Genomic DNA, 27,985 nt, shown 5'->3' with positions numbered 1-27,985 from the left:
CAGAGGCTCAGAGGACACAGCGGGGAAGGGGGGATTCAGAGTCCCTCCAGATCCAGGAAAGGGCGACAGCATCCCCACCCCAACTCCGCGGGTTGCTTCTTAGGACCTAGAAAGTGGAACAGGGCAGCGGCTCTCCGTTTGATTCTCCAGCCCACGGAAGAAGTCCCTCACCCCTGAAGGAGTCCGTTTTGAGGGGAGGGGGACTCTCCCAAAGGGGAGGAGACAACCCCAGATTGGGTGAGGCTCCTCCCCTTCTCTCCAGGACTACTGCCAAGGCGTGGGGGATCTGCCATCTCCCGCAGGTAGGACCTCCTTCTCCTCCTCCTGCTGCTCCTCCTTCTCGGGGCACTCACCTCCCCACCCCAGCTTGGGGAAGTCGGCAAAGCCCACGAAGAACTGCTGAGGATGGGGCCCTTGGCCTGCCCGTAAAGAGAGATCCCCCTTCCGCCCCAGGCTCCAGTGCCAGGTGGTTCCCATCCTTTGCCTGGAGAACCTCTGAGACAGGTGAGAAATATTTGTCTGTGGTCACCGTCTCCCGCCCCCCTTTCGTCCTCTGACTGCTTTTATGTACTAAGAGCAGCAGGAGGGTGGAGATCTAGAATTTGGTTTTGACATCCAGGAAGCAGATCTTTCTGGGCCTGGGAGTTGCAGAGAAATGAATACTTGGAGACACTGGAGATGACAAATGGATCCTGGGAGGTGGAGCTTCAGAAGCTTATGGAGTATGGATCCTATTGCCAAGGCTACGGGAAATGGGTTCCTTAGTTTGGGGAGAGGTGGAATTCCCTCCTCATTCCCAAGCAAATCTTACTGAACATTCTGAGAAGTAAGGCGGTGGGGGGCATCCGAGTTCTTTCTGAGCTTTGTACAGACAGGTGTATATATTACCCTTAACCCACCTTGCTGCCATCTCAGGATAACTCTGGATTTGGCTTTCATTCGACAAGCACTTCTTAAGTGCCTTCCAAGGGCTGGGCTCTGTGCTAGGCCTGACAGGCCCAGGGCTGGCCCCCTTGGATAGATCCTAGAACTCTGTGACTGCTTCCTGTTGTCTAGATCATAGACCTGAAGAGTAGCTTGGAAGGCTTGTGGTCATATGAAGTTGTAGCTTTCCCCCTAGTCCCCTGTATTTTTGGAGATTTTATTTTGTGAAATAGAATCATAGGATATGGGGGCAGAACTAACAGAGAGACCCTCAGCTCCTATTACTGAACCCCTTCATTTTACAAATGAGGAAACAGAAGTCCAATGAGTGAAGGGTTTGCTAGGGATCTCACAGGTGTTAAATAGTAGAGTTGGGATTTTAACCCAGATCTTCCAACTTCAAATCCAGTCATGTTTGCACCATACTATGCTGTCTGATTGCTTTAATATTTGACATTGTGCAGGAGTCCCATCTCTGTGGCTGTGAGAGTAGAGGCAGTCATGGAAAACCTTCCTCCTCTGCATCTCTGTCACTAAATGATTCATTTTCCTCTCATAGAAACTATTGGAGTTGGGATATTAGAGATCATCTAGTCCAATCCCCTGATTTTGCAGATGAGGAATCAGGACAGGACAGATTATGTGGGTTGTTCAAAAACACAAAGCTGGGGGGCTCTCCATACATCAAAAGAAGTATGGGAGAACTGCTGAGAGTTCAGAAGAGCTTTGGCTCTGCTGAAATCCCTCCCTAAAAAAAGGACCTACACTACTGTGCCTCAGGGCTTCAGTTCCAGTATGACTGTACTTCAGGTGAGAGCAAGTATGATTTAACCAGAAAGGGATATGTATAGTCAGCACTAAGTCCCCTCAAAAGAATCTTTCCATCAAGGAGATCATGACCTCTGAGAAATGTCTTAGATTAAGGTTCACTTTCAGAAAAGCCTCAAATAGTTTCTCTCTCGTTCCTGGCCCAGGGGTGATTGTTTCCTATCTGGTATACAGGTCCTTAGAATGTTCAGAAGAGTCAGTAGAAAAGACATTGCTTCAAAATTGCAGGAAGTTGGGAATCCTCTTCTGTTGACCCTTATATAGTCTCCAGCAAAACTGTCCATTCAAGAGATATTATTTTCTCTCCTTTTTTATTTTATTTTATTTTTAAATTTTGTCCTCAGTGTCACTGAATTAAAAGGGATAACTTCAGGCCTGTCTGGCACCTTATCTTTTTCTCAAGTATTCTAGCCTTTGCCTTCTAGTTTATCCATTCCTATCCATCCTGCAGCATAGCTGGATGTGGAAATGTAACTATGATTTAGTTCTTACTTTTTGTTTTTCTATCTCTAGTCCAACCTCAAGGTGGGCTCCCTAAACACTTGAAATTGTTTCTTTAGTCAGAAGTAGCATTCTATAGCACATATGTGGAGGGAGAGACAGGATCAGGTCTGAAGACTTAGAACCTTGTAAGCCAAGAGTCAAGATCTTCCCCAGAGGGGAATAGGATAATATGGAATAGTCCTGAGGAAGCTTCCATAGCATGTATATATTAGTACATTATATGACTGAATGATAATTCAAGCATAAGTCTCCACGTATCTATGTTTGGAGTTTATCTGTCTGGATGTATTGAACACAGAGCTGCAAATACCAGGTAACTCGAATCCTGTTTCTAGTGGGATTTGTATATGGGGTGGACGCTTATGAATCTGCTGAGATGTAGACATACAGAGTAAGGTGGGGATGGTGAATGCTTTTTGCAGCCTGATATTCTTGAATAATTGTCGAGCAATAATAAAATATCAGAGAAGCCCAGGTTGGATTCAATACCTCTGGAACTTGAGGAGTGACAGGAGAAAAGACTCTGAGTTTAGAGGTCACCCAGAGATATTTGAGCCTTCACCCCAAGAACGTTTCATTCTGGCAAGATCCAGCTTTGCTCTGACAGCTTCTCTCTTCTCCCAAAGTGCCTGACCATCTGGTCAGGAATACAAATTATTCCAGCGCCCCATGGGGCTATGTTGTGTCACAGTCCGACTTAAAATGCTGCCTTTCTATCTGACCCCTAAGTGGCGTTGGATGGAATGATGAATTTGGTAAAGGACTATAGATGTCAAGATTGATTGATCTAATACAACCCCCTCATTTTACAGATGAGAAAACTGACTGGCAGTAATAAATGGAAATTCTGAGATTTGCTCAAGTTCATGAGTTCCTACACTTCTAAACATCTGGACAGTCAAGAGAATGCTTATCCTTAGATACACTCCTATACCTGTCAGAGTTAGAGCAATTCTATCGCTGAAAGAAAATTAGCATGAACTCTCATGGCTTGACAACCAAGCTGACTCCAGCAAGTTTTATGTTTTATCCTGTCCCTATTTTCTCCCTCCCTCCCTTCCTTCCTTTCTCCCTTCCTTCCTTCTTCCCTCTTTCCTTTCTTACCCCTTTCCCTTCCTTCCTCCCTTCCTTCCTCTTTGCTTTCCTTCCTCCTTTTCTTCTTCCCTCTCTTCTTCCTTCCTTCCCTCCCTCATTCCTTCCATTCTTCCTTTCCAAATTGGTGCTGTCAATAGGTTTGTCCCATGATCTGATTGAAAATATTCCTGGTCTCCCAAAGAAATTATCCCAGATTGAGTGGAAGAGAGTACTGTGCTCTGGGAGCTTATATGACACATTTAGTTTCTATCTTGGTACAGTGGAAAGGTTTCGTAACTCTGGAGTTAGAAGAGCTGGGTTCAAATTATGCACCTTATGGTCACTACCTGTGTAACCTCAAGCCAATCACTTCACCTATCCAGGTCTCAGTCTCTCATCTGTAAAATAAGGAAAGGGGGAGGGGTTAGTTTAGTTGGTCTTCCAACTCCATGTCTATGATCTTATAACAAGGGAGAGGAAAAAAGAAGGGAGGGCATAAGCATTTATCTAATACCTACTGTCTGTCAGGCACTCTGCTACAAGTATCATCTCATTTGATCCTCACAATCCTGGGAGGTAGGGACTGTTATTATTTCCATTTTATAGTTGAGGAAACTGAGGCAAAGAGAGCCTGGGGTCACACACTAGCTGGGGAGCTAGTAAGTGTCTGAGGCCAGATTTAAATCCAGGACTTCCAGATTCTACTCCATTGCTCTATGTAGTGCCCTACAGTTACCTCTGATAACATCTACCTATCTAAGTGTGTGTATGAGAGGCATCCCAGGTGTAGTGTGAAGAACATTTGGTGTTGAGGCCGGAGTCTGAATCCCAGCTTTGATATTTAAAAAGCTGAGCAAGTTCCTGCCTGAGTCATTTCTTCAGGATAATAAACTCGCAGAGTGCAAGTAGGAACAACTTAGAAACTTTAAAAGAGTATAGAAATGTGAGTGATTAGGAATGGTCATTTTATTAGGGAGGCGGTGTAGGGGCTGATTATGATTCTGGAAGGCCTCCTGTGACAGAGGCCATGACCCTGAACAAGTCACTTAATCTAAGAATGTCTTTGGTAAGAAGGGGCTGATCTGTATGGGTGAGTGGGAGAAATTCCTTTCTGGGAGCTCACTCCTTACACTGGTGAAATCAGAGGCCTGAGGAGGATAGAGTTATAAGGCAGCCCAAAGTGGTGGAACGGGGCAGAGGGGCAGGGAACACGCATTTATTAAGCACTTGCTATATGCTAAGTGCTTTACAAATGAGAGAAAATTGGCCTTAGAGACTGGAAGGCCTCTGCTATGTTCTGGCTGTATAACTGACACAGATCGCTTTACCTGTCAATATCTCAGGCAGTAATAAGACTGCAATTGGTCAGTTTATCTGCATTGGATTTCTATACTTGGAACTTCTTACATGTTGAAGTTATAGGTCCAGGCAGCAAAACCTTCATAGTAATTATAAGTCAATATGTTGGGCTAAGTGTTTGTCTATTTAGCAATCTATCTAGTATTTATGAAAGGGAAAAATCATTTCTCTACCATCTCCTACTCTACACTCCCAGAAAGCATATAAATATAGAGAAACCTGTCCCTTTAAAAAATTAATTAAAAAAAATAAAATATATGTTTTTCTTTGTACTTTTCCCATATTGAGAAAAAAAGGAAAATAAAAAACCCATGTAACAAATAGGCATAGTCAAGCAAAACCTATTCCTCTAATGGCCTTGTTCCACAAATGTCTATCTCATTTTGCATCTTGCATCCATCACTTCTCTGTCTAGAGCTAGGTAGAGGGGCCGTCCCTTTTCCCAGGTCTTGATAAGTATTACTTCTTATATATTCTTCTTATTTTCTTCTTGGTCTTGCAGCTCAAAGAGTATAGGATGTGACCTTGCTTCTGTACTGCTGCAACATAATAGCCTCTCTCCCCCCAAGAAAGTTCTGGATTAGTAGTAGTATTGGGAAAGAGTGATGAAATGGAAGCATCTTGTATTTTTTCATTCTAGTAATAACCTGATGCTTCATGCCTCACGATTTTGGGGCCTGACATCCTTGAATATTTGTCGAGCAATAATAAACCCTTATTTGGGAAGCATGAAACAAATGCTAGATGTGAGCACAATAAGACTTAATTACTTCTTTCATTGAGAGAGGAATGAATTGTTTTCAGCTATTATATAGCCGGTCTCTTTTTAGTGAAGAGGTCATCGATGTTTTGGATCAGGGAGGGTTGCTTAGGTGTATTTAGGAAGTTGGGAATAGAACTGAGGGGACATATTTGGGAATCACTTTTTTTTTTTTTTTTTTTGGAAAGCTGAGTTTATTAGGGAGATAGAAAACAAAGGGCTACAGGACATTCTGTTGATTAGTCAATACTACAGCACCAGAAATTGTATTTTGAAATAGAAATGTAGTTTGAGGAGCATTTTAGTCTAAATGTCGTCATTCCTTGATGCTGGTATTATTAAATTGGTCATCTGGGAGTCACTTTTATGCGAAGTATGAGGGGATAAGGAAAATATGATGAATTAAAGGAGAATGGGGATAGAGGGTCTCAGAGCTGTAACCCAGCTGTACTCCAGGGGTCATTGCTCTGGGGACAGGCCCGATCCGACCCGCAGCAGGAGAACCTCTTCCTCCAGGGGACCTCAGGGATCTCCATATCCCTGATCTGGCATCTCCATGCATTGCTGAAAGAGAAGTTCCGCCACACTTTGCATTCACCCTCATGTTTCTGCTCAAGCACAGGACAGGCTTTTAATGTAATTCCCTAGGGCTTTCCGCCTGCTATTTCCTTGAGCTCCCCCACAGAGATCAGGAATACATTTTGGTGGCAAATGTGTAGTTCTGTGGCTCTCAGTCAGACGAAGCTGGGAGGCCGGCCCTCCTTAGAATGGAGTTAGTTCTCCATTCTCCTTCCCCTGCACCCTCCGAGCCTGGCGTTTTGCTTTGACTGGCCAGAGAGGCCTCGCTTTGGCTCAGTCTGTGACGGCTCCCTCCTAGACGTGGCAGCTTTCTTATTCGGCTTGGTTTGGTGAGGTGCTGGAGGACCTGGTGGAGCCTGAAAAGTGCTGGGGGTAGATCCGGTCCAGGGACCGGGGGATAGAGGAGAAATCTCTTCCTGGTACTATTTATAAACACGCATATTTTTTCCCCGTCAGTCGGCTCTTGGGTTGCAGTTGCGTCCTGGCTGCTCAGACCCCTAAGGCATTAAGGTGTTTCCTTCAGCTCTGGGGAGCTGGGCTTTCACTTTGCATTGCAGCATGGGTGTGTTTATTCGTGTGGATGTCAGGACGGGGTGCGTGTGTGTACATGCACATAAAGCTCAGGTGGGATACACCCTTAGTGGAAAAGGGCAAGACATTATGGGGATTCCTGAGCCCGGAGGAAAACGGGGGCATTTGTTAGAGACGAAGAATTGTTTTTTTTGAGTGGCAACTTCGGTTTAGAGGCAGATTGGAAACGTTAACCGCAGAGTCTGCGTAGGAATATGTGTAGCTGGACCTTCCCGAACGTGGCTCGTTCCCGGCCAGGTTCTTCCCGAAGAGTGACCAGGCAGGGCTCACAGCGGAGTGCCCCAGGGAAGAGGTTGCACCAGGCAGGACTACGGTGAGCAGGCACAAACCTGTTGGGTGGCAAATCTCGAGGGGGATGGAGGCCCTGCTCACCTCGACGGGAGTGCCACTGGGGGATTTCTATCAGCCGCGTCCAGATACCACTCCACAGGTGTCACCCAGCTTTCCTAATTTTCCATCACCGAGGCTTCACCCTCCGGGAGCCGCCTCCCTGCCCGCGAGAGAGAGCCCGGGCTGTGTGGGTGGCGGGAGGGTTTGCAAACGCAGCCATGGGCGGCCTGGCAGCGGGAGGAGCGCGCACGGGGGGTTAGGCAGGGTGCGTGCCTGGCTGGGAGAGAAAGACCGAGGGAGGGAGAAAAGGAGTTCGGCTCCTCCGTGGCTATTTTTAGCCGCCTGTCTGATTGTTACCGGTGCACACGCAGCTGGGTGTCTCCCTGGCTCGGCGGAGCCCTCGCGCGGGAGCGGTGGGAGGTGCCTCCCGCGGCTCCTTCCTTGGGCGTGCGCATGTGTGTGCGTGTGGGCGTGTTTGTTCTGGGGAAACTGCTGGAGGTGTGTGGGGCGGCCGTGCGCTCAGGTCTGCTACCTTCCTCGGGGTTGCTTTCCGGGGACTTTCTCCCAGCTGTGACCGTGAGTGCGGCCCAGGGGCATGGTCTGGGCGCCCGCGCGTGCTGGCGCCCGGGGTCCCGGCTTCGTCGGGGCAGGGGCGTTCTCTCTGGGTACAGACGGAGTGTCCGGGAAGTGTGGACTCTAGAGCTCGATTGGAGAGGTGGTGGGTCCTTGTCATACCTCTTAACGGTGCTTGTGCACGTGGAATATGACCGGGGTCCCAGTCTGTGTACTTTGTATGTAGGTTCCCAGACTGAGTCAGCGTGCTCACGGAATTAACTAACACTAAGCCTTATAGAGCTGTGATTTGAGTCCTGCCTTTGCAGTTTACCATATGGGCAAGTCATTTATTCTTTCCAGGTCTCAGTTTCCTCATTTGTAAAACCAGGGCTTTTGTATTCTAACCTTCCCTTTAGGTCTAAACCAAATGATTCTGGTGGCCCAATTAGCTTTCCCTCACTGTCAGCTTTTTATATAAAGGTTTTAAATCTTGCAATTTTATACAGCCCCAATCCTAAAAGGATGGTTTCTCTACCTCTGAAGTTCCCCAAGACTACACCAGGATTTTCCAGATTAAAACTATTTTTATATACACTAAGAAATTATTTGCATACTAAATTATTCCCTCATTCCAAGATTTTCTTGTTATGTTTCAGCCAAAAACAGGCTGAATCCCAAAGATAGGAGAACTTATCTTGTCTTCTTTTAAGCTAAAAATTAAAGAATATGTAAAACAATTTCACTTTTTTCACAGATTTTTTTATTTTGGAAAATGGTATATGTATTTTTTTTACATAAAATGTTATTTATATTATGTAATAGTTTTATTATTGTTTTGGATGGATTAATATATAAACATTTAAAAAATTCATCAGTTTTAATTTCCAACATGGTACATAGCAATAGATAGAACCTACATAAAAACTTTGGCATCATCAGTAATTTTTAAGAGTGGAAAGGAATTCCTTAGACCCAAAAGTTTAAAAAAGTTTAAAAAACAGTGATGTGAAACCATAAATGGAGAAAATTGAGGGACTGGGTAGTTGTGATTTTTGGCTATATGCGTATCTATTCTCAGTTTGGAGAAGAGTTAGATTCTTGTTTAGCTTCTACCTAAGGGAAGAATTCCTTTTACCTTGTTTCAGGATAGGAGAATGAACCTTTCAGATTGTATTCAGATAAAGTAGTTATTGGAAATGAAATGAGAGGATTAGGAATTGTCCACAGAGAAGTATAGTTTAAAGAAACAGCCAGCAGAATGAAAATCCTCTACGAGACTGGGATTAGAATGTACAACTCAGTTATAGTTTATTTCAGTTAATCAGTGTAATAAATATTTGAGCACCTGGGATTTACCAGATACTACATAGGTTGTGCTGTATGTACTATGCTCATTCATCCCATTCGTTCTTCATCCGTCCTCTGCAGAGCGGGGCAGCACCATGGCTTCTGACCTGGAGAGCAGCCTCACCTCCATAGACTGGCTTCCCCAGCTGACCCTTCGGGCTACCATTGAGAAGCTGGGGGGAGCCTCACAAGCCGGGCCCCCTGGAGGGAGCCGCAAATGCCCACCCGGTTCACCCACGGATCCCAACGCCACCTTGAGCAAGGATGAAGCAGCTGTCCACCAGGATGGCAAGCCTCGATACAGCTACGCCACACTTATTACCTATGCCATCAACTCCTCTCCGGACAAGAAGATGACCCTCAGTGAGATTTACCGCTGGATCTGTGATAACTTCCCTTACTACAAGAACGCTGGCATTGGCTGGAAGGTAGGATTGCCCCATCGCTGGCCTTGCTTTTCTTCTCAACAGCCATGACTTTCCCCCCTCTCCTTCTAATCCAGCTCTGATGCATCCCATTCTAGCACAGGGAGATGAAGGGGCTTTTAAAAAGTATCTTTGGTTCATCTCTCTTAACTTTCAGGTAACTTGATCATGGTATGCCCCACAAATTCCTCCAATTAGAACTCTACACATAGTCTCCACACTATTACTACTTTCCCAACTATCTCAATTTCCTCTCCCCAAATAGTCCATTTTTTTCATCTTTTCTTGCTTCAGGATGGTAATACCATCAAATTTCTGTGTCTGTGTTTCATATGGCCAACCTATCTTTTAAAAAATACATTTTTACTGATATCTTCTATTGTGATGTCACATGTATTTCCCATTATATCCCTCTACTATCTATTGCTAGATGAGGAGAGGAAAGTTCAGCAAAGTTAAACAATATGTAAAGTTTGACATTCCTTACAGTGTTCTCTGCTTTGCAGTTCCTCACTTCTGTGAAGAAGCAGGGAAGTACCTTTTCATATTTGTTTATTAGGGCTAAGCTTATAATTTCACAAGATTAAATTTTGATTATTTTATTGTTATTATTCTTTCCATTTACATTATTGTAGTTGTCATGTATCTTGTTTTATGGTTCCTGGTTATGTTATTTCCTATTAATTCATATGACTTACTTTGCTCCACTCTTTTTGTAATATTATTTCTTACAATACATTATATTCCATTATTTTTGTGAGCCATAGCTTTTTTTTTCGCCCTTCTCAAGTTTATTTCAAGACATCTAGTTGGTTTCCTGTTTTTTTGCTGCTATAAAAAAATCCCTATAAATATTTTGGAATATAAGGTCTGTTTATTTTTTAATCATTGATTACCTTGGGATCTTTGGGTCAGAAGGGATATTTTAATCAAAATTTTACTAAATTCCAAATTGCTTTCCAGAATGGTTGGATCAATTTATAGCTCTAAATAGTGCATCAGTGTGCCTATCTTTCTATAGTCCCTTCAGTATTGACTATTGCTAGTCATTATATTTGCCAATTGATAAGCATATCTTGAGAAATATGTCAATCAAAGAAAACTGACAGAAACTACCCCAAATTGTAGCAGATTGTTTTTCTAGCAGGTTAAAAGTGGATAAGTTATTTAGTTAGAAGTGAGAAAGCATGGCCTACCTCTTTTGGCGAGGAGAAAATCCTGAATACTAATCTTTTGAAAAAATAACTAATTTGTGAGTTGTTAAATGGGAATTGAAAAAATGTATACAGTTCCTTTACTTTTTACTTTCAAAAGATTTTTATTAAGCAAGTACTTAGTATAAAGCACAGGAGATAGAAAAAAAAAATGAAACTCAGTCTCTGCCCTGAAGAAGCTTAGATTTTTAATGAAGGAAGGATAGAATATTTGTTTTGAACTTAGGCACCAAAAAAGAGCATTTTCATACACACAACAGAACACAAAAAGGATTCTCTATGAAACTATTGATTTCCATTTCATGGTTCTTGCTTTTAAAAAAGTAAATAATAATTCTATATGTTTTTTTAAAAAAACTATCTTGATTCTCTGTACTTCCTTTTTGGATTTTCTTCTGTGCATTTAAAAATTTGTTTCAGTGATCCAAGAGAAAGATATGAGGCAAGAAAAAAAAATCTTGTAACAAATAAGAAAATTAAGCAAACCAAATCCACATAGTGTTCATGTCCAAAAATGTCTCTTTCTACATCTTTATTTCTCTGGAAGTGAATAACATCATTCCTCTAGAGATATGGTTAGTCATCACAGTGATCATAGTTTTTAGGTTTTTCTTTTTTTTTTCCTTTATAATGCTGTGGTTCTTAAATAAATTACCCTTCTAGTTTTACTCAATTCACTCAGTGCATCAGTTCATACTTTTTTTTTTTAATATACTCTGAAATTGGCTCTAATATAATTTTTTATTAGTTAGTAATATCCCCTTACATTCATATATCATGATTTATTCATATATTATCCAGTTATTTAAGATGTAATAATATATTTTTCTTTTTTTCCTCCTTTTACTCTCCACTTCAGAATCAGGGAATTTGTTTTGCTTATTGCTATTAACTCCTTGATACTATCTCCCTTCTTAAGATTCCTCCACCCCCGACACACACACATCCTGAATTTTTTCCCTACTGAATTTGATATACTTGTGTGTGTTCAACCCTTTTTTGTTTCTTTTATATAAAAGTGAGGGCCAGCTTATGTCTAGTCTCCCTTGCCCCCTCCTTTATATTTGTATACTTTTCTTTTCAATTATGAGAAATAGTAAATTTCACTCTTATTCTTCCTCCTTTCTACATTATGTTATTCCTTTTATCCTAACTTCTCTTTCTCTATTTTAAACATTCATATCAGATTCAATTCACTTTTGTGATTTTTAAAAATTTAACTTTTCATCATACCTTTGAAGATACGCAAGTTATAAAGGAATACATTTCTGCACCTTCTTATTAATGTCAGCACTATTACATCATATAGCTCCTTACAAATATGTTAATAAATTTGCTTTTTGAAATTTCTTTGGACTTTTACAACTATTTTACAACTCTGCTCATTTTTTATCAGGAATGCTTAAAAATCCTCCATTCCATTAAAGATCCAAATTTTTTTTTTTTTTTTTTAAATCCTGTAGGATTATTCTCAGCTTTTTAGGGTAAGTTATTCTTGGTTGTAAGCCTATCTCTTTTGCCTTGTAGAATATCATATTCCAGTATCTCCTGATGTTTATAGTAGAAGCTGCTAACTCTGATGTGATCCTTACTCTGGTTCCTTATATTGTACTATTTCTGGGTATTTGCCATATTTATTCTTTAGCGTGGGGAGCTCTGGAATCAGGCCATGACATTCCTGGGACTTGTTTGTGGATTCATTCTATCTTTACTTTGCCTTTGGATTGTATTAGATCTAGGCAGTTTTTACTTAGGATTTTCTGAACTATAGTGTCCAGCGGTTTTTTAAAGTCATGTTTTTCAGAGAATATAAATCTTTTCTTGATCTATTATCGATGTCCTTTTTTGGGATATATCTTTTTCCCCAATTTTAAAATTATATTTGATTATTTTTTGCTATCTCATGGACTCATTGATTTCTTTTTAAAATTTTTTTCAATTAACATTTATTTTTTTCTTCTTCCCATTTCCTTCTTTTCCACTAGTACTAGAAAAAGAAAAAAAATCCCATGAAATAAATACTTATGGTCAAACAAAAGAAATTCCTACATTGGTCATATCCAAATAAGTGTCTATTTAACATATATAATCCATCACTTCTTTTTCAAGAAATGGGCAGCATTCTTCAAACTATTCATTTCTTTTTTTTTTTATTCTAGTTTTCAGGGACTTCATTACTTGGTTTAGGTTTACTACTTTCCTTTCTAAACTATTTTCCAATGTTTTCTACAAGAGTTTTTATTTCATCAAAAAAAATTCTTATTTAATTTTCTTCTAAGTATTCACATAAAAAAATCAGTTTTTTTCCCCTCAGAATTACTGATTGCAATTGTTACAGTCACTTGTTAATTCTTTTAGGGAATCTCTAGATATCCAATACTTTTTAATGTTGATTAATATTTTCTCTGATTTATTTATCTTTCCAACTTTAGTTCATGACTTGGAGCTTGATGCTGTAGCTTTTCTTCCTTCCCCCTTTGCTTTTTTCAGTTAGGTGTGGTGGACCCTGCTTGGTCTTGCCTCCTGGTTTAGGTTCCCCTGGATCTTTGAGGTTCACATCTGCAAGGCTTTTTGCTTCACAGGATACAGTCTTAGGATGTCTTCCTCTGAGTACTGCTGCATCTCTGATACTTTTCCAAAATTCCAGCTTCCAGTGTTCCCTACAGAGGGACTTTCTTAGGAGAACTCTCCATTCCGAACTTTGGTCCTGAGCCTATTTCTGATCATACAGAATAGCTCTTGAAACTGGCTTTATTGGTGGCCTTGTCTCCTATTGCGTATCAGCTTCTAATTGGTCTCTTATGTAGTCCTAGGATAGAAGAATTCACTTATTGCAGTTTCTTTTTAGATTTCTTGAATGTTCTTCAGCCTGGTGTAAATATAAGGGTTTTTCTGGATAGTATATATAAAGGTGTGTGTTAGAGTCAATTTTTGTTAAAATTGTGATGTAGCATTTATAACTTGGAAATTTGAAAATACTATGGATCAGGATTTGACTTATTGGTTTGTTGAGACTTAGGCAAATGATGAAAGAAATGTTAATAATGCATTTTCAAAAAGCTGATTTTAAACATTTAACAGTAAATACATGGAAGCTGGTGGGCTTTAGAACTGGGTAGGACAGCCACCTTTTTTATGTGGCTTGTTTCTTTATTGTATAGTTACCAGTTGTGTCCTGAAATAAAAGCCAAAAATGGACCTTTCTTTTTCTTTGGATAAACTCGAGAGGCCAGTTTTTGAATTCGTTATCTAAGCATCCTTTCAATTGTGCTGCTCATTTTTGAGAGGACAAAGTGGGTAGGTTTTTATTTCCCTCTTAATTCTTCATTGCTGAAACACTTTTCAAAAGTATTTGGCCATATTTCCTATAGAAGCCCTTTTTGTCATAAATTTAATTCTAGTAGGAGTTTTCCCAGTCCAATTGCTGCTGCCATCTGGCAGGTAACTTTTAATAACATAAGTAAAAATCCTACTTAATCTCTTGACTTCTGTCTTTGTTTTAAAAATATTCATTGTTTTAAAGTCTTTATTGATTCTTTGTAAACACAGCTATTCATTTCCCAGTACTTCATCTCATGGAACACTCTCTTATTACAAATTAGAACAGTTAACCAAACCAAACCAACACGGTGATCATGTCTGACAATATCTCCCTTCTTCTGAAGATGCAGTCCATCTCTTCTCTACAGAGACCAGGAGGGTCTTTCTCTTCATCAAAAGTCTGGAGACAAGTTGACTTGGTGCATTTGTTAGTTTAAGTTCTGCTGTAATGCATTCATTTATCCATGTAGTTTTATTGATCTCTCTCTCTCTCTCTTTTTAAAACATCTATCACTTTCTTTTGACTTTCCCATCTTTCCAGTGGAGCCCTTCTTTGTAAAAAATAAGGACAGTTAAGCAAAACAAAATTGTTACTTTTCAGGATTATTTTTCTTAACGCTTTTAAAAACTTTGACTTTATGCTGCTCTATTTTATGCTTGAGCCCCTTAGCCCATCCCCTTGTGTTTTAAGAAACAGTCTCCTGCCTCATGCAACCTCTGAATCCCGATTTTTTTTTTCCTCTGCCCTAGAACTCAATTCGTCACAATCTTTCTCTCAATAAATGTTTCCGAAAGGTGCCAAGACCGCGGGATGACCCTGGGAAGGTGAGTTGTTACCAAACACCTAGTAGCAAGAACTAGATGGTTGCTAACCAATTTATTTTAATGCCTTACAAAAGGAAATAATGTAAATCAGACTAGCACCTTTATTATTATTATTATTATGGGAATGGGTGAACTTAAGAAGTACCTCTAGAATTGGTGATTAAGGAGGGAGGCTGTGGAATCATTTCTAGAGCTCTTTAAGACCCATGTCATATATTGGATTACTTGCCACCTAGGAGAATGGGGGGAATTTGGAGCACAAGGTTTTGCAAGCGTCAGTGCTGAAAAATTAGCCATGCATATGTTTTGAAAAAGCTTTAACTAAAAAAAAATTTCATGGGTAATTTTTCAACATTGACCCTTGCAAAACCTTATGTTTCAGTTTTCCTCCCTTTCCCCCTACCCTCTCCTCTAGATGGGAAATCATCCAATATATGTTAAACATGGTAAAAATAAATGTTAAATCCAATATCATGCATATGGTTTGAAAAGAAAAAGCTTTAATTAAAAAAAAGAACTATGTCAACATAGATACTCATCTGTTTAGACTGATATAACTTCTGTTTTTCCTGTAGTCTTGACATGTAGAGCCCTTTAAGGTCAATAATTCTGTGATTCAGTTGTGAAAACTATCTGAAGTGATAACTTAGTTTTATAGAAGGAAGAGTACCTTATTTTGCTTATTTTATAAATAGGAATTCTTGAGGCCTCCAGAAAGGTAGGAATTTTCCTGAGATCACACAGGGAGAAGAATTAGGTAAAAGCCTTTGAACCTTTTGTACCATTTCCAACTTATTCTACCCCTAGTACTTTTCCTAGCCACAATGAGTTTATAAATTGGACCCCTGGAGTACGGCATCCTGCATATTTGACATACTTAATATTCTTTGTTCAAGTTCTTCTCCTTAACATTGAACATATCTTGGAGAGATGACTTGAACCTTTCTTTGGCTCCTTGCCTCGCCATTAGTAACACACATTGGAAATCTGTCCCTTCCCTCCTCCTTCAAACAAATCTGCTGGCCCAGGCTAATAACTCTTTCATCTTTTGTATGGAATATGCTTTCAGGGCTCTTACTGGACAATTGACACCTGTCCTGACATCTCCCGTAAGAGGCGACACCCTCCAGATGATGAGGTAAGTTCCAACCCAGTTGTCTTTTCAACCATTTCTCATTTTTTAACCTAAGTTGGACAGAGACAGTGAAACCAGGGGGACTGAGGACGCGGTTTTTCTGCCCTTTTCGGAGAATTTTCCAGCTTCTTATTCATTCCTACTAACACAGCTGTCCCAGGACTCCCCAGAACAGGAAGCAAGTAAGAGCCCCCGAGGAGGTGTCCCAGGGAGTGGAGAAGCTGCCTTGTCTCCTGAAGGAAATACTCAGATGTCGATGCCGAGTACCACCCCCATTACTGGCTTCAATCAGGTGGGTGGGGGAGGTGGCGGGAAGGAGATTGGGAGTGGGGGGGACAGGAAGTAGACAGAGCGATTCAGAAATAAGGAAAAAGGAGACTGTAGGAGAAAAGGAAATGTGGTAGCTGCTGAACAGAGAGAAATTCAGAAAAATCTGTGAGGAGGAAAGAAAAGGGTCTTGGGAATGTGATAAGAGAGTGTTAGAGGGAGGAAGGGGAGAAGATAGGAAAAAGGATCAAGAAGGAGGAAAAATTAGAGGAATACCTGAGGAGAGAAAGGATAGAGAGCACAAGTAGGTGCTCTCAGGTAACTGACTGAGAAGGACTACAAGGATTTTTCAGCTAGGCTACTCCCTCTGGTTGCAGGGTTCGGGCCCCGTGGATGGTGCAGGAGTTGCAGCTGGTGGTCCAGGAAGAGATGGGGCTGATGGGCCACCTCCCTTGTATAATACCAGCCATGACTTCAAATTTTCCTACTCGGAGATAAACTTTCAGGATCTGAGCTGGTCCTTTCGAAACCTCTACAAGTCCATGCTAGAGAAATCGTCCTCTTCCTCTTCCCCACATGGTAAGTCATTGGTTTGGAATGAGGGTGGTGGGTTCTATTCTCTCTTTGAGATGAGAGGATGTCTTTTCTCTTTTTCCTTGCTTCTGGAGCAGGTAGAAACTTAGCAGAGGAGCCAAACAAGCCAAAGGTGTTTGGAATAAGGTTTTAGCTTAGTTCAGATGAATAACTCTTTATTGGTGACTTTTTAAAAACACCACAATCTTAAAGCTAGATTGTGTAATGGATAGAGCACTGGCCCAGCTGTCAGGAGGACTGCCTCAGGCACCTAACACTTCCTAGCTGTGTGACTCTGGGCAAGTCATTTAACCCCATTACCTTGTCCCTCCCCCCAATGTAATGGGGAAATGCTAAACAAAATAAATACACATTAAAAAAATACACAATTATTCTTCCTTTTTTCACTATCTCTTGTAAACAAAACAAAATCCAAATATTTAAGCAAAGCCCAACAGCTGCCAAGTCTGGAAATGTATATAGCATTCCACTTGCAGTCTACTTCTACTAATTTTACAGTGTCATTGTTAATATTTAAATTGTTTTTCCTTATGCTACTCACTTCACTCTGTGTCAGTACAATCTTTCCATATTTCTTTTTGTTTTTTAAACTTTATTTATTTATTTTAAATAGACATTTTTTAATGAATCATCTTGGGAGAGAAAAATCAGAACAAAAGGGAAAAACCATGGGAGAGAAAAAAAAATCCCAACCAAAAAAAAAAGTGAATATAACATATGTTGAATTATATTCAATCTCCATAGTTCTTTTTCTGGATGCAGATGGCATTTTCTATCCAAAGTCTATTGGAATTGTCTTGGAAGGTATTTCCATATTTCTCTGAAACCATTCTTTTCATCATTTCTTATGGCACTATATTATTTCATTACATTTATTTTCCATAATTTGTTCAGTCATCCTCTAATCTATCACCTTAGTTTCTGGATTTTAAAAAAATCACTATTAAAAAAAGAGGCTATAAATATTTGGATCTTGGCAGGTCTTTTTCCTCTTTCTTTGATCTTGATATCACTGGGTCCAAGAGTACATTTTTTAGTTTTATAACTTTTTGGACAGAGTTCCAGATTGCTTTCCACAGTGGCTAGACCAATTCGCAGGTCTGTAGACCACTCTACAGAGACTTCCTTTTCAGTTTTCCAGGACTGAGATTATTCAGTACATGAATACTGACTACTATCAGGATATTGTGCTCGAACATTGAGATGGAGGTGAACATAATCTGGTCAGTCACAGGATGCCTCCTGCCAGTCATTTAGGAGACGGCCACTAGAGGACAGTGTTGTCACTGGTATAGTACAGCACCATCCCCCCCCTCCCAAACTCTTGATTCCTTCTGATAATGGTTTAACTTTGAATAAAGGGGCTTTGAGGCATCTTTGGATTCAGGTGTACTTCTCTGTACATTTCCTTTTTGTAGGAGGGATTTGGAGGTAAAATTAAGTCATTCAGTTAATAAAATTTAATAAGCATGCATTATACATATATAATAATATGACATATAATAATATAAAAATATAATAAGCATGCATTATACGTGCCAGGCACTATGCTAAGTCTTGGGGATACAATGAAAGGCAAAATATCCCTAGTCCCTAGCTCCCAATCTAATGGATGAGAGAACATGCAAATAATTATGTACAAACAAGCTATATCCAAGATAAATCAGGAATAAATCAACAGAGGGAAGTCACTAAGATTAAGAGGAATAGTGAAAGTCTTCCTGTAGAAGGCAAAATTTAAGCTGGCACTTGGAGCTAATCAGGGAAGGAAAGAGGCAGAGATGAAGACAGATCCCATTGCAGGAGTACGGGACTGCTGGAGACAGTATCTGGAGCTGGAAAGATGGAATGGTATGTTTGAGAAGCAGTGAGGAGGTCATTGTGACTGCATTGTAGAGTACAGGTTTGGTGTAAAGTGGCTAAGTCCTAAAGAGCTCTGAACACCAGACAGAGAATTATTTATTTGAGCCCACAAGTGAGAGCCACTGTAGTTTATTGAGTAGGGATGGGGAGACTTGACCAGACTGTTGCTGTAGGATAATTATTTTGGTGGTGGAATGGAGGAGATTCATAGCAGATAGATACATCACCTGGTGATTGCCATGAGGTGAAGAGGGCAGCGTTTCAAGAGAGAAGGGAACATATACCTAAGATGTTGCAAAAGTGAAATTGGGAAGCCTTGGATATGGGGAATGGTGGATGAGAGGCAGAGAGAAGTGAGTCTGGGGGATTGGGAAGATGGTGGTATCCTGAACAGTAATGGAGTGGTGGGAAGGGAATATGGTTTAGAAGAAAAGATAATAATGAGTTCAGTTTTGAGAATGTTGAGTTTTAGATGTCTAAAAGACACCTGATTCTAGATGTTTTGCTAGGCAGTTGAAGATATTAGGGCAGAGAGCTTAGGACTGGATAAATAGATTTGAGAGTCATCAGCCTAATGATGACAATTGAATCAGTAGGAGCTGAAGTGAAATTGTGTAGGGCGAGAAGAGAAAGGCCCAGAACATAGTCCTGTGGGACACCGTTGATAAGTCGGAGTACCCCAGAAGAAAAACCAACAGGTGAGATTCATATGGGCAGTCAGATAGATAGGAAGAGAACTAGGAGAGAGTTCTGCCATGAGAATGGCAGAAGATTCAGAGAGGTCAAGGATGAGGCTTGAGGGAGGGCATTGGTCCAGCAATTAAGAGACCATTGGTAACTTTGGAGAGGGCTGTTTTAGTTGAATATTGGTGTCAGTCAGGAAGCTGATGGTAGAGAGTTGAGAGGAAATGGGGGCATCCCTTATAGACGGCCTTCTTACGGATCAAAGAGTTTTCATGGCTGTGGGTATGACGGCAACTGCTTGAGAAATTTCTGATGGTAGAGAGTTGAGAGGAAATGGGGGCATCCCTTATAGACGGCCTTCTTACGGATCAAAGAGTTTTCATGGCTGTGGGTATGACGGCAACTGCTTGAGAAATTTCTGATGGTAGAGAGTTGAGAGGAAATGGGGGCATCCCTTATAGACGGCCTTCTTACGGATCAAAGAGTTTTCATGGCTGTGGGTATGACGGCAACTGCTTGAGAAATTTTAATTTCTCTTTGTGTATAGAGTGATGAGCTGAGCAATACACAGAGACATAGAACAGCCATGTGTGGAATCAGATAGACCAGGAGGCCCATTGAATGATCTTGTAGGATATTGATTCTGATTTAATTTCGATCAGTTTGCCACAAATAATTCCCAGTTCCCCTTCTCTACCTCGCATCTCCCTATTTGTGATACTGCTCCCATGACAGTTAGCAGAGATACAAGGATGGAAGGGACACAGTGATGAAGAGAGAGGGGGGGCAAGATGGGATAGAAAAACTCAGTGATGATTTTCATTTCTTGATTTATCTCCAGACTGATTCCTTTTGGGCTGTCGAGCCCACGCTAACGTGTGAATCTAGACTGGTATCCTCCAAAGACACTGTGATGTGGTTTGGTCCTACAGGGCTTTGCCACTGCCTCTGGTCATAATGCTCTCTCTTTTTTGAGAAAGGAAGCTTCTCGCCTAACAGAAGGGACTGTTTTGTTTTGGGCTCTGCAGTACAAGCACCTAGCACAGTGCCTAGCACACGGTGGATACTTCGTTTGTAGAACTGAACTGGCCTTTGTTGGGAAACTAACTGGCCCCTCTGGCCCCACCCCTCGGTCCGGCTTGAGCCCATCTCACGCCCAGGAGACGATAAGCCGCTTCCCTCCTTCCTTTGGGCATCTGTGGGGTCTCCTGTCCACACCCAGGTGGTCCGAGCCACTCGCTCCCTCCTCCTCTGCAGGTTTCTCCACTCTCCTGGGTGACATGCAGCCTTCCAACCACAACTACTACATGTACCAGCAGCCGCCGCAGCCGCCCCCGCAGCAGCAGCAGCCGCCCCCGCAGCCTCAGCCGCAGCCACCAGCACAAGGCCCTTCCTCCGTGGGGGGCACCCCTTCGCTGCACACCCCCAGCCCGGAGGGCTGCCCCCCGCCCGGAGGGAAGCAGCCCGGGGCCGACGGCTACGGGACCCCCTCGGTGATGGCCATGCACCCGCCCCCGCTGCAGCACGTCGGCTACCACCCCCATCAGCATCACCCGCCCCCGCCCCAGCAGCAGCCGCCGCCCCAGCAGCAGGCCCAGTCCCAAGCTTCTATCAACAGTGCCGGCTTTGGTGAGTAAGCTCGTGATCGGCCCCAGAGAACCCTGCTGACGGCGGGCCGGTGGCTTAATGGCCCGCACTGTAAGTAACCGCCAGCACGACTGTAGGAAGTTGGCTGGGCGCCGCCCCAGCTCCAACCTCACCTAATTTTGCCCGTTGTTCCTTCTGCCCCAGCATTTCCCCCTGACTGGTGCTCCAACATTGACTCCCTGAAGGAAAGCTTCAAGATGGTTAATCGGCTTAACTGGTCCAGCATTGAGCAGTCCCATTTTTCAGGTTAGTGGCCCAGGAGGAGAGAAGACACCGTCATCCTTCTAGTCCTCCCGGTCTGAAACCACAGGGTCGTTACCAATGATCGCGAATGTCTCATCATTTCTGCTCCCACCACAGCTCGTGTACTCATTTCCTTATCTTTCTCATCAAAGACACCTCTCCAGGTCAAGCCCTCATTAACTCTGTCCTGGACTGTTACGCTCTTAGAATCAGTAGTCTCCTCCAAGATGTAGGTCCCGCTTTCTGCATGAGACCTTCCTCTGCTTCCTAGTCCGGCCCCCACCTCCTCCCACACCCCCAAACTAAACACCAGCCTTGTATCATTTTGCCCATGTTTTGTACACATGCATGTACACACACACGCTCACATACACACACTCTCTCTCTTTCTTTCTCTTTCTCTCTTTCTCTCTCTTTCTCTCTCTCTCTCTCTCCCCCTTAATAGAATTTAAGGTTCTTCAAGTTAGATAATGTTTCATTTTTTTCTTTGTAATCTTAGCATCAAGTACAGTGACTGGCATACAGTAGACTTTTTTTTGAAAGTCTATTTTTAATACACACTGCTTTATGAATCATGTTGGGAGAGAAAAATCAGAGCAAAAGGGAAAACCATGAGAGAGACAAAAAAAAAAAAAAGAAAAAAGAAATGAACATAGCATGTGTTGATATACATTCAGTCTCCTTAGATTTTTTTTCTGGATGCAGATGGCATTTTCTGTCCAAAGTCTATTTGGATTGCTTTAAATCACTGAATCGCTGAGAGGAGGAACCAAGCCTTTCATAGTTGATTGTTGCACATTATTGCTATTATTGTGGGCAATGTATTCCTTGTTCTACTTGTTTCACTCAGCATCAGTTCATGTACATCTTTCTAAGCCATACTATAACCAGCTTATTCATCATTTTTTATAGAACAATAATATTTCATTACCTTCATGTACTCCAGCTTGTTCAGCCAATTGATGGACATCCACTCATTTTCCAATTCTTTGCTACCACAAAATGAACTGCTACAAAGATTTTTGCACATGTGGGTCCTTTTCCCTCTATGATTTCTTTGGGAGACAGATTCAGTAATGATGCACATAGCAAACTCTTAATAAATGCCTGCAGAGTGATTGAAGTTATTATAACATTAAAGCAATTTATCATCATCCCTGGGATTTGATATAGTAGAAATGGATAGACTCTTCCTGAGCAGTAGTCCGAGGGCCTGGGTCCAGGTCTTGGATTCATTTCTGACCGTCTGGAGGTATGACCATGAACAAGACTCTTAAAGTCCTCAGACTTCTGTTTTCTGATCTGTAAAAGGGGTGAGGGGCATTGGACCAAGTAATCTCCAAGGTCTCTTCCAGTCCCAATGCTATGAGCCTATGATTGGGCTCATTGTCTCATAGATATGATTAAAATAATTATGGGTATCTTGTATCACCTTGTAAGGATTGAGAGAGTTCATGAATATGAATGTAATTGCAATGTATCATTATTGCTCTTAACTAATTTTTTCATAATAGTGATAGTTAATATTGTACATGCATTTAGTATTTTACCTGTGGTGTAAAGAGGAAAAATCAATGAGAGATATTGATTAGGGAGATGTACCTGAGAATGAGGAGAGCCTAGGACAGGTACTGAGTCCTAGGACAGAGAGCTTACAGGTAAGTCAGGGGGTTATCCTTGAAGATCCTAACCTTCCTTGTTTTGCAGAATTAATGGAGAGCCTCCGGCAGGCAGAAAGAAAAAACTGGAGCCTGGACCAGCATCACATTGCTAATCTCTGTGACTCCCTCAACCAATTCCTTACCCAGACTGGTCAGCTGCCCCATCCAGGGGGTCCCCACCAGCCACCACCCCCCACTAGAATTGCTGACACCTGTGCCCTGACCAGTGGCAAGCAGGAGTCCACGATAAACCAAGGTAAGAGGCAGACCCAGCCCCGAGAGCTGGCAGAGGAGGGGGACCAGGGAGGGAGTGGGGACGTGGACGGATGGGCAGGAACAGTGAAAGGAGGGAGAAGGCACCTTGAAGTCCTAGTGTCCCTGGAGATGTGGTAGAGGCACATTAGGAGAGAATTCCTGCTTGTCTGGTGGGAAAAAAACTGGCCCTGTGGCTGACTATTGTGTGATCTTGGGAAGTCACTTCATCTCCTGGTTTTATTTGTAAATTCATGACCCTGAGATCCCTTCCATCTGTAAACTCACAAGTTTTTGCTCTCAGAGGCCTCAGTCTGGTTTGGAGAAGACAAGTATTGGGCAGAAGAGGAGGTGACTGAGGGCACGTCCCCATTTTTCCACTTTATAGTCTTCCCAACCTATTTTCTATTCTCTTTTCCCAAAGGGCTTTAAGTGGCTCAACTGTCTAGAGGAATTCGTGCCTCCTAAATGAAGGAAACAAGGCAATGGGTTCTTAATATGATTCCCGTGTGTAGTTTCCTCCTAATGTTTTCAATACTCTGTAATCCTAGAATTTAGGTCCCTTTTTTACTCTTCTCCCATAAATGAGCATTAATGGCTTCTGGAGAAGCTGCTTGGGCCAGTCTCTGCAGAGGCTTTGTGCCATCCTGAGGGCCTCACCCCCGCACTGATTCACCCACGGTCTTTGCCTGCCTTGCCACTGGGTTCCCATGTCCCACCCCCCTCCTCCTGCTTTCCAGCCCTGCTATTGCTTCTGGAAAGAGTTTGTCATTTGGCACCCTTAGAGCTCTGTTGTTCACCATTCCTGTGATTCCTTGGATCAAAACACCCTTTCCCTGGCCCTAATTTCCTATTGAATTCTTGGACTGGCTGGGGTATCCTATATTTCTGTTTTTAGGCTGAATTGTACATAAAGCCTGCCAGGTGGCTCTCCTGTTCTTAAAGGTTTCCAGGGAAGGGAATTCCATCATTTCATTTTTGATATCTTAATACCCTGGAAGTGACTTAAATTTTGGTCATAGTAAATTAGTCCTTTTGAGATTATATGCTGTCCCGCATCTTTCATCTAGTTTTGCTCTTTGTTCCTTTTATCCCTAGCATTTCCCTGTGACTGGTGTTCTAATATTAATTCCCTAAAAACAACCTGCCTTCCTCTTCCCCCCTAGAATGTAAACTCCTTTAGGGCAGGGAGTGATTTTTCTTTTATATTTGTATCCAGTGTGCAGCAAGTATTCGACAAGTGATTTTTCATTCAGGAAAGGGAGACATTTGGAGTGATTATGGCAGCATCAGTACCGTGAGGTCAGTATCTCTGCCCAAGTCTCAATATGACCTTATTTTTCTCTTTCAGTGAACTCTTATGGACACCCACAAGCACCTCATCTCTACTCTGGCCCATCACCCATGTACCCAATCCCTACCCAGGATTCTCCAGGATATAACCGTCCAGGTGAGTCATTGTTGGCTCCCTGGGTCACCAGGTCTAAGGGGAAATCTCATTTTTGGCTGGGGTCTTCCTTTTATTCTCTACTTTTTTCTAATAATCTTCAGAGAGCCTGTCAGCACTCCACATCTATGGAGCAAGAGAGGTTTGTAATATGCTTGTACAAAACTGAGAATCCCATCCAGGTGTTTTTAGGAGATGTCATTTACTTACAAAAGAGAATTGCATGCCGGGAATGGTTTTAAAAATTTTATTTAGAGTTCTTTTTTTAACAAACAAAAAAGGAACAAAGAATGGATAATAAGAAAGTAACAGATAATTTATTGTTTTATTTATTTGTTTATTTAATTTTTAATAGCTTTTTATTTACAAGTTATAGGCATAGGTAATTTTACAGCATTGACAATTGCCAAACCTTTTGTTCCAATTTTTCCCCTCCTTTTCCCCTCCCCTCCCCTCCCCCGATGGCAGGTTGATAAACACGTTAAGTACAGTAACAGATAATTTAAAACAATTTATGTTAGGCTTTAGCTTATGTTCAGAGAATAGACAGAAACAAATGCTGGTATCCATTGATAGTGCTTTTGTGCTAAGGTCTGATCTTTCCTCCAGTCTTCCTTCCCTCCTGGTCAGCTCAGTACTGCTTTCAGCAACTTCAAAACTGATTGGTTAATAGGGAAGAGAAAGTGCTATGTTGCCCTGATTAATATACAGAGAGTTTAATTTACATGTGGATAATTGAGTTGTCTGAATTTTGTCCCAGAGAATTCCCCAAAATAATAAATAGACTGGGACTAGTTACAAAGTCTTTTATTTGGTGGTCTTAGAGGGAAGCAACGACTTCGCAGTCCCTTTAATCTCTTCCTTTCCTTTCTGACAGCCCATCATTTGGTCCCCCGGCCACCCGTCCCACCTCCTGGTTCCAGCGAGGAGATTCCTGATGATTTCGACTGGGACTTGATCACTTAATGTATCACAGACTGAAGAACCCAGGGCCCGTGATGGTGAATCCTGGGAAAGGAGCTAGAGATAACCCCAGTCCAGTTCCCCTTCCCCCAGCCTGTACATAGATATATAGAGATATATATATCTATTTCCTCTTTTTCTTTTTTTTTTTTCTCTTTGCCAGAGAAGCCACTGCAAGATGCTGCCGAAGATAACCCTGCCTTCCCTGTCTTTCTCCCCATTCTTTTATTATTATTGTTATTATTATATTATTGTTATTACTAATAATATTATTGATTACTTTGCTGACCCCAGCCTCTGGCCCCTGGTGCCATGGACCATTGCCATCTCCAGGTTGGGCAGCAGGGCTCTAATAACCAGGGACTCCAGTCTCCAGGTCTTGGAGAGTCAGTGCTGATCCCATCTGTTAGCCCTGGGTCTGTTACTGCCCCCATCTAACCGCAGTCCAGGGCCGGAGAGAGTAAGTGGAGGCAGGTCTAAAGGGCTCTGCCGGCATCATTGATCCCAAAGGAGTCTCCAAGGTGGTGCTATTTCCTCCCCCATCCTGAAATCCTTCTCATCCCCCACTGATGCTTACTAAGTCCAGGGCTTAAAAACCCCGGGGAATAAGAAGCAGGGCAAGAAAAGGGCAGGTAGGGGATGATTGCTGACTGCAGTCCGGAAGGAGGGATCTCAGGAGATAAATGGGGTTTGATTAGATAAGCGAAATCCATAGTGTTGTGAGACTCTTGTGGAGAGGTGGTGATCAATAAGTATGTGTGGAATTGCATTGCACTGCCGTGGAAATCAACCACTATCATGGCCCCCAGCCCATGACTCTCGGAATTGGGATCGATCTTAACTAAGGAGCTCAGCCCCTGCTCTTGTGGGGAGGGAATGTCATCAACCCTAACTCAATTTTTAGGAAAGAGCTCCTATTTATCTTTTTTTCAATCACACTTTAAATCCACATCTCATTTATATATGCAAATTGCCATCTTTATACATCTATTTCCCACTCAACAGATTGAATATTTTTGTCCAGTTTTTCATACTGATCTTCCCTTTTGTTCACTTATCCCTTTGACCTCAGAAGGGAAAGAATCTCCTGAGTACTATGAGTAGCAGCAGAATCAAACAGATGGCATCAATGGGACAAAGGTTTGGGCTGAGTTGGAAGTACAACTGGGGAATTCCTGGCCATTTTAGTTGCAGAACCAAATGTACATTCTTTATCTTACGTGGGGTTGAAGGTTTTCTCATTGGGTTTTTGAAGATCAGGGAGGCTTAAGAGAGAAATACAATGAAGATGGCAAAAGAGAACAGGACTTAGTGATAGCTTGTCTCCCTAAACAATTAGAAGTCGATATATATTGACTAGCATAGTATTCTCTCTATGTCCAGTGAAAAGTCTATATGGAGTGTTCAATTCTGAACTTGAAAGAGAAAAACAAATTCTCTTATACCTCCACCCCATATATTTTCACTTTTAAGAAGTAGAAATGGGTGGAAATAGGCTAAGGTCCTTTTCTATTTCCTGAAATTCCCATGGGGCCTTCTATTTCCCTGTTCTCAGGATTTCCAAGTCATCTGTTTCTACTCTGCTTTTTCCCTTCTTTCTTAGAAAGGACTTCAATTGGCTGTACATTATTGCACAATAGAATTAAAAATGAGATTGAGGAATAGGGACAGGAAAAACTTGTCACTTTTGGGAAGGAGCATGTGTTCAGAGGGAAATGGGGTGGAGGATCAGTCTATTGTGTGGTAAGGCAGTAAAATCAAGGTAAAACTGGTGAAATGTTTCTCATTCTGGAGGGAGAACCTCTCCTACAAGTGGGGCATAGTGTCTGCTTTTAACTCCATTCAGGGATCTGAGGAAGGGAGCTAACCCTTTTTTGTACTCAGCTTCTCCCACACAGATCTCTGTGAAGAAGCATTTTGCTGATCATAGCCTCTCCCTGTAAATCCCTTTTCTTTTTAGAAAAATGCAGCTTTTCTAAGAACGGACTTATTTGCACATGCAAGTGTGCTGCCTGAAAGCAAACCATCTTACAGGAATTGGGCAAACTTCAGGCTCTGAGCAGTCCTAGGGATTGAGACTAGGATCCTGGCAGGGATTTGAGTCTCCTGGGTTCCCAGTTCCCAATTCAGCCCTGTTCCATTGCATACATAGGACAAGTCTCTTTCTATACCTCAGTCCCACCCTACCTTCCCCAGCCCCTGGTGAAGAAATGGAGAAAATAGTACTCCTTTGTTGGTTCAAACTCCAACGTGTGCTGAAGAGGACTGTTTGCTGAATGTGAAATATAGTTGTCATTGTATTGAGTGATGTGTGATAACAGGAGCTCACAGGGCAGAAAAAGAAATGGAAGAGGGGACTGGAAAGTCGTGAGGAGGGAGCAGGGGTAGATCCGCCCTTCCTTGGCTAGCTCCCTTTAATCCTTAGGTATCTGGTTAGGTGATTCCCTTATAACACTCATGATGCATCCATGTGGGCTGGAAAGGGGTGGGGGAAGAATTGGGCCTCACAAAAATTTTTTTGCATGCTTTCTTAATAAAACAAACAAACAAACAAGAATGTCCACTCTTTTTTTTTTCAGTGTCACACTTTTTT

The 27,985-nt window shown here is 42.0% G+C and overlaps 1 protein-coding gene across 1 annotated transcript; it reads left to right on the top strand.

Annotated features, from left to right (window-relative positions):
• On the top strand, window positions 1–27,949 carry FOXJ2 (forkhead box J2). The gene is made up of 11 exons (XM_051963691.1): window positions 1–504; window positions 8,933–9,279; window positions 14,562–14,636; window positions 15,706–15,774; window positions 15,923–16,063; window positions 16,416–16,617; window positions 20,437–20,808; window positions 20,971–21,072; window positions 22,777–22,986; window positions 24,334–24,432; window positions 25,307–27,949. The coding sequence occupies exons 2-11, from the start codon at window positions 8,947–8,949 to the stop codon at window positions 25,393–25,395; spliced, it is 1,692 nt and encodes a 563-aa protein (XP_051819651.1). The 5' UTR covers window positions 1–504; window positions 8,933–8,946; the 3' UTR covers window positions 25,396–27,949.
• The last annotated feature ends 36 nt before the right edge of the window (window positions 27,950–27,985 follow it).

The sequence above is a fragment of the Antechinus flavipes genome, chromosome 5, assembly GCF_016432865.1.
Source record: "Antechinus flavipes isolate AdamAnt ecotype Samford, QLD, Australia chromosome 5, AdamAnt_v2, whole genome shotgun sequence".
NCBI lineage: Eukaryota > Metazoa > Chordata > Mammalia > Dasyuromorphia > Dasyuridae > Antechinus > Antechinus flavipes.
Note: the sequence above shows the minus strand (reverse complement) of the source record. Positions and strands in the feature narration are given on the sequence as shown.